General features: G+C 31.2%; 1 protein-coding gene across 2 annotated transcripts; it reads left to right on the forward strand.

Moving 5' to 3' along the window:
- Positions 1–1,205: 1,205 nt before the first annotated feature.
- Positions 1,206–5,705, forward strand: LOC8267086 (delta(12)-fatty-acid desaturase FAD2). Of its 2 annotated transcripts, none has more exon segments than NM_001323719.1 (2): positions 1,206–1,339; positions 4,301–5,705. In NM_001323719.1, a coding segment is annotated over 1 exon segment (1,152 nt). In that variant the 5' UTR covers positions 1,206–1,339; positions 4,301–4,311; the 3' UTR covers positions 5,464–5,705.
- Positions 5,706–6,744: the final 1,039 nt, after the last annotated feature.

The following is a 6,744-nucleotide window of genomic DNA, read 5'->3' on the forward strand; positions in this document are numbered from 1 at the left end:
TTTACTCCATACATCTAGATTTTATAGATATTTTTTTTTTGCCTATTCAAGTATATAAGCCATTTCTTAATTATTAATTTAATAATTAAATATGCAAATTATTTTTATTAATTAATATAAATATAAATATTTATAATTAAATTTCACATAATTTTAAAAAGTTATACATCAATTAATATTTTATAAATATTCAAATTATTATAAATTATATTAAAAATCTATTAAAAATATTTTAGTAAAAGATAATTAAAAATAATAATATTGATCAAAAATTTAAAAATAAGCTTCTAAAAATAATATCAAAGTTCTCGAGGATTATTTAACGTGTTGATTCAGTAAAATCTCATTAGAATCCATATATATAACTATTAGTAGCTAACTTATCAAATGTTTGAGTATTAAATATTTTTAATTTAATATTTAATTTTATTAATAAAATAATATCAATTAAAGATAAAATATATTAGTATTTCATTATATTAATAAATAAAATTAATAAGATAAAGAATAATATAATAACTTAAAATAGAATATATTATATATTCTTTAAAATATATATATATATATATAATAATATTTATATATAGTTATATATTTACGATCAAATAAAATTTATAATTATAAAGAGATTATAACTTAATATAAATTTAATACTAATTTTTGAATTTAATATTTAATTCTATTGACGAAATGATAAAAATTAAAAATAAAATAAATAAATATTTTATTATATTATATAAATAAAATTAATGAAATAAATAATATTATAGTAAGATAAAATATAATATAATATATATTTTTAAATTATATAAATATTATAATATTATTATAAAAATTAAGAAATATAATATTTTATTATAGAAAATAATTTATTTCTATTTAAATCGAAATCAGATAGAATTTATCACTATATTAATCTATTCTACTTATAATCGGTATTACTGTGAATGAATTTTAGACAATACAAATTTAAGTGTTTTAAAATTGGAACCGGTCTCGGTAAAAAAAAAAAGAGTTAGAATCGGAGAAATTGACACGTAATTTAGAGGAAAAAATATAAATAATAGAAAAAAGAAACTTAAGATAGCAAACAAATATCAGGTTGCAGGTGGGGCCCTCTGAAAGGCGTTGGAGGGGGAGAGGCGCAAGGATAAGTAGTGGCCTCATGTGCATGCTTTGTGAGAAGAGCTCGGCGATTCCTCCACCCCCACCACCACGCCCCCATTCCCTTTCCGTTCCCTCAGATAGTTAGCTTAGAGAGAGAAACTCTTTCCCTGAGGCGGAAAAGAAAAGATAGAGAAATTTTAAAAGGAAGCTTTCTCTTCTATCTATCTATCAGGTACTTTCGTCCATTCATCATCATCTTCTTCTTCTTCTTCTTCTTCTTTTTCATTAACTGATTTCCGCACCCTACATTTTTGCTTCTGGTTTCATAATGGTTTCCTTTTTTGGTTTTGCTGTAATGATATTATTATGTGGATCCATTATTTCTATAACAAGATTAGTAATTTAAGATCTTCTCTTTCAAGCTTAGATTTGAAAAGAAAAAAAAGTTGAAATTTCTTTTCTTGATCTCGTTCTGATGACTCTGCCTTTTTTTTTTTTTTTTCGGTTTGACGCTTTCTTTTGCTCTATAATGGAGGTTAATATTTAATGGATCTGCTGTCACGTGATTATCTCAGGATTTGTGCTTTTTATCTGGCATCTTTAGCATGATGCTATATTCTGCATTTCTTTTTTAATTTCTTTTCAAAGCCTGCTTTAGATTTATAATAAAATATCTTCTGAAAGCGATTTTGTTTTGTTGTTAACTAACTTATGCGTATACTTAATATTACATTATGAATAATTAATATAATAGTTAAAAACAGATAACTTTTTTATTCGGCATGTTTAGAAATTTTTCTTTGGATAGGAATCTTTGGATTTTGATTCTTTTCTTATTTACTATTTTCTTTTGTTTTCACTGAAATTATGTTGTTATTAGGTAAAAAAATCGTTGCCGGCGATTTTTTCTTTTTAAAGAGTCCGATAATAATTATGTCTAATTTGGAAAATTATGGTAAAAAATATAGATTTATACCTAACAAGACGTTTGTAGTTCGCAACCGCAAATTTCTCTGGTAAAGCCATCATGTAGGTTGTTAAAGCTGCAAATATAGGGATGCGGTCAAATTAGCTGGCGCTGGACCCCCAATAGCTGTAGAGTTACTGTACAATTCATTAAATTTAGAGATGCATTCAACGAATTTTTGTTGACACACACACACACACACACACACATATATATATATATATATATTTATATATTGGACTGTAGCAAATGGATTCTCTTTATCTGATACAAATGGCTAGCTTTCATTGGGTATTAAGTGTGTTGTTTTACCAATCAAAGCATTAATTTGGGTAGTTTTTGAGTCAATATTTGTGGACGTAGGTCGGTGGTCCTCTTGGTTAAGCTTCGATTCATCTGTTAATTTGTTCACCGTTTCCTTGAATTTTCTCTTTTTCAAGTTGTTATTAGGCTGGTGATGGTGCTACATGTTTTTGAATGGGCAAACACTTTTTGGTAGGTTAATAATTTAGGCACTATAAACCTCTCGAGTCCAAATGAGGACACAATTCTAATGCTAATTTAAATGTGAGGCCGTTAAAGGAAGTCTTTTTTTGGCCTCGCATCTTATGGTTTCCTTACCCTTATTACAGTCCGTTAGAATAGGCTTCACATATTGTGAACAACCTAAAATTTGGCCTTAATTGGCTTCTTCTGCGTGCCAGGTGGTATTTGGATTCTAAATTTATGGATGCAAGTGCCCCCTTGTTTACCATATGGCCGAGATTAGATCTTCATATTTTGTGGACCACCGCCCCGTTTGTAATGTAATGCTGTATGGACGTTTGTTTCTGTGAGATACACTTAACGGATTACATCAACTATATATATTTTTTTATATTGAATTTGGCAAGACATGAGGTTGCAACTTGCAGGTACTTGGACTTTTGGCCTTTAATATAAGGCACAAAGTCATTGCTAGTTTAATGGCTTAACTTAATGGATGGTTGGTAGATTAGGCTCTCACTGTGAGTCGCACAATTTTGCATCTACAAGCGCATGTCCAACTTGGGTATATTTTATGTATATTCTTTTTCCTGTGAGCTATATCTTTGTCTTTAATATTGTTTGGTAAGAGGAAGAAAAAGGAAGTACTTCTACACAAATTGTGTAATTGTTTGGTAAAAGCATAGTACCATGATCACCTTATATTCTATGAATGATGTCATATTCCACGTCAGAGTGCTACTTAGATGACAACATGCCCTTGCATTTGCTTTAGAGGAAAATTCCATGTAATTTCTTGAAATAATGGTACCACCATTTTATTCTTACATGATGTATGCAAGCTATATGGTGGACCAGAAAAAATGTACTTGGGCATTTAGGACATTCCCCACAGAGGAAACAAGTGTTAGGTCTTTATGCATGTGATTAACTTAATTGTGATGTTCCAGAGTATGGTGCAGGGTTAACGATGGATTGAGGTTTTGGTGGTTGATATGAGATTTGGAGTCATTTGAGTCTATTTTTTAACTCTCAGACGTTTAGTTGAAAATTATTTAGTTTGCAAACCAATAGGGGAATTTGTCTGGTCAAATTTTATATAAGGTGCAAGAGTGGCTTTTGTTGGTTAGAGATCTATTTGAATGCTGCTATTATTACATATTAGCCTAGTATTTAAAGCAACTTATGCCTATGTCTAGGGCTGCAGGCGAGTTTAACTATTTATCATTTTTAGTGAAGCTGGATTGTAGGCTAGGTATACAGATCCATCGCCTACAAACTTTGTTCTGCGTTCAAATCTTTTTGCTCTGCTTTAAATAGAGGGATATTTTTACCTACTCTTTTGTTTTGGCTATAATAGCTGATTAAGACTGATGATTTTTTTATCAACTACATTTACCATTAGGATGGGATTTGTCCAATATCTGCACAAGACATTTTCTGCTGCTATTGCTAGATGTTCATTGTTGGATCTAGGTTGATTCCTGTGTAAGAAACTGCCTATTAATATAACTTGATGGCTGTAATATCAAGTGATTAGTTCATTACATAGATTTTCATGCTTTTATCAAAGCAGGAGTTTACATGTTCTAAAGCTGGTTACTTCGTAAAGTTGATTGTTGATGTTGTGACTGTTATGTAGTTGGGAAACACTAATACCCCTAGGTTATTTTTCTTTTCCCTCAACTCTATCATTTATCCCATCGAATGGGAACTCACTCTTCCGCTATTATTTTTCAGGTCGTGGAACGATGGGTGCTGGTGGCAGAATGTCTGTTCCTCCTCCATCTAAGAAAGTGGAATCCGATGACTTGAAGCGAGCTCCCTCCTCAAAGCCGCCATTCACCCTTGGTCAGATCAAGAAGGCCATCCCACCTCATTGTTTCAAGCGATCTATTCCCCGCTCATTCTCATATGTCGTTTATGATCTGACCATTGCCTTTCTCTTCTATTATGTTGCCACCAATTACTTCCACCTCCTTCCTGAACCTCTATCTTATGTGGCCTGGCCAATTTACTGGGCTCTCCAAGGATGCGTCCTCACTGGTGTTTGGGTTATAGCACATGAGTGTGGCCACCATGCCTTCAGTGACTATCAATTGCTTGATGATGTAGTTGGTCTTATCCTACACTCCTGTCTCCTTGTCCCTTATTTTTCATGGAAACACAGCCATCGCCGACATCATTCCAACACAGGGTCCCTGGAACGGGATGAAGTGTTTGTTCCCAAGAAGAAATCTAGTATCCGTTGGTATTCCAAATACCTCAACAACCCTCCAGGTCGTATCATGACAATTGCCGTCACACTTACACTTGGCTGGCCTCTGTACCTAGCATTCAATGTTTCAGGCAGGCCATATGATCGGTTCGCCTGCCACTATGACCCATATGGCCCGATCTACAATGATCGCGAGCGAATCGAGATATTCATATCAGATGCTGGTGTTCTTGCTGTCACTTTTGGTCTCTACCAACTTGCTATAGCGAAGGGGCTTGCTTGGGTTGTCTGTGTATATGGAGTGCCATTGTTGGTGGTGAATTCATTCCTTGTTCTGATCACATTTCTGCAGCATACTCACCCTGCATTGCCACATTATGATTCGTCGGAGTGGGACTGGCTAAGAGGAGCTCTAGCAACTGTTGACAGAGATTACGGGATCTTGAACAAGGTGTTCCATAACATAACGGACACTCATGTAGCTCACCACTTGTTCTCAACAATGCCGCATTATCATGCAATGGAGGCTACAAAGGCTATCAAGCCAATTTTGGGAGAGTACTACCAATTCGACGGGACTTCGTTCTATAAGGCAATGTGGAGAGAAGCTAAGGAGTGTATTTATGTAGAGAAAGATGACGCAGAACAGAATGGAGGCGTTTTCTGGTATAACAACAAATTTTGATCCACTCTGGACATCACCAAATATTATTCGTCTGTGGAAGTTCTGGTGTTAGAATCTTAGCTTTGCTTTCTTGGTAATTTAGCCTGTTCAACTGTCTTGTGCTTTCTCTTTGGAATAATTTTATCCAACCTTTTGTATTGTAGAACTTGTATTCCTCGGGGAAAAAAGAACTTTTAATTTTATTTTCGTATAAGCCTGTCATCGTATTCTTACTTAACTTATCATAAATGCTTGATTATGGATAATATTTAATTTTTCTTGCGCATCCGTCAATTTGGTTTAAAAACATGTGAAAATTAAATTATCTAAATCTTTTCAAAATGACATCTCAACTAAACAAAAATAAGAATAAGAAATTAATGGAGTTTAAGTCTTTTTGGTTCAATATTTTGGATCTTGAAATTTTTCCTTTTCCTTTCCTTTTCATAATAACCGTAGTCAATATCTTACAAACAATTGGGAAAAGAAATTCACATATATTCTAATTAATGTTTTATTAGTATATAAGTATACACCGGACTGTTTTTCTTTTTTAGTGCTTGAGTTCCTTTTTTTCCCGACTTATTTCAGTTTAGTTTTACATTTTCTTAAGGACAAAGTACACAATTATATACTCTGGTTAGGTGCTTTTGCATTTGGAGGATTATCGTTTTTTTCGTAATAAAAAACTATTTTATGATTTAATTTTTTTACACTTTTACTACCTTATAAATTAGTATGTTTTGATTTTTATGATTTGATATTAATATAGTATTTATTTTTTAATAATAAAATTATTTTATAGGTGATTTATAATTAAATTAATTGTAAAGTATTTCTAAAAATGTTAAAATTTTAATAATTTTGTTATTGAAAATGAGTATTATACTAATATTAAATTATAGAAATCTAAAAATATTAGTTTGTAAAGTAGTAAACTAAATCACATGGTATTTCTTTATTAAAAAAAACTAAACTTTTTTAAGTGTAAAAGCGTCAAACCACGTTGCACTTTTTTTTAATATACAGTCGTCCTAATTTTAGTTCATAATCATGAAATTTATAAACAACATATACATAGATGATGATTTCATTTTTCTTTCTAATACATACTTGTCGTTTTATTCACGTATTTTGCATGTAAATATTAATAATTAATTTTTTTATTTATATAATAAAAATAGAAAAATCATTAAATACCTTTATTGATAAAAAGAAAAAGCATATAGTTAATGTAGTTACTTAGATCAAAAGTTATAATAGAATTAAAATTAAGTTTTCATATACAATCTAACTCTCTTT

The sequence above is a fragment of the Ricinus communis genome, chromosome 10 (genome assembly GCF_019578655.1).
Source record: "Ricinus communis isolate WT05 ecotype wild-type chromosome 10, ASM1957865v1, whole genome shotgun sequence".
Lineage (NCBI taxonomy): Eukaryota > Viridiplantae > Streptophyta > Magnoliopsida > Malpighiales > Euphorbiaceae > Ricinus > Ricinus communis.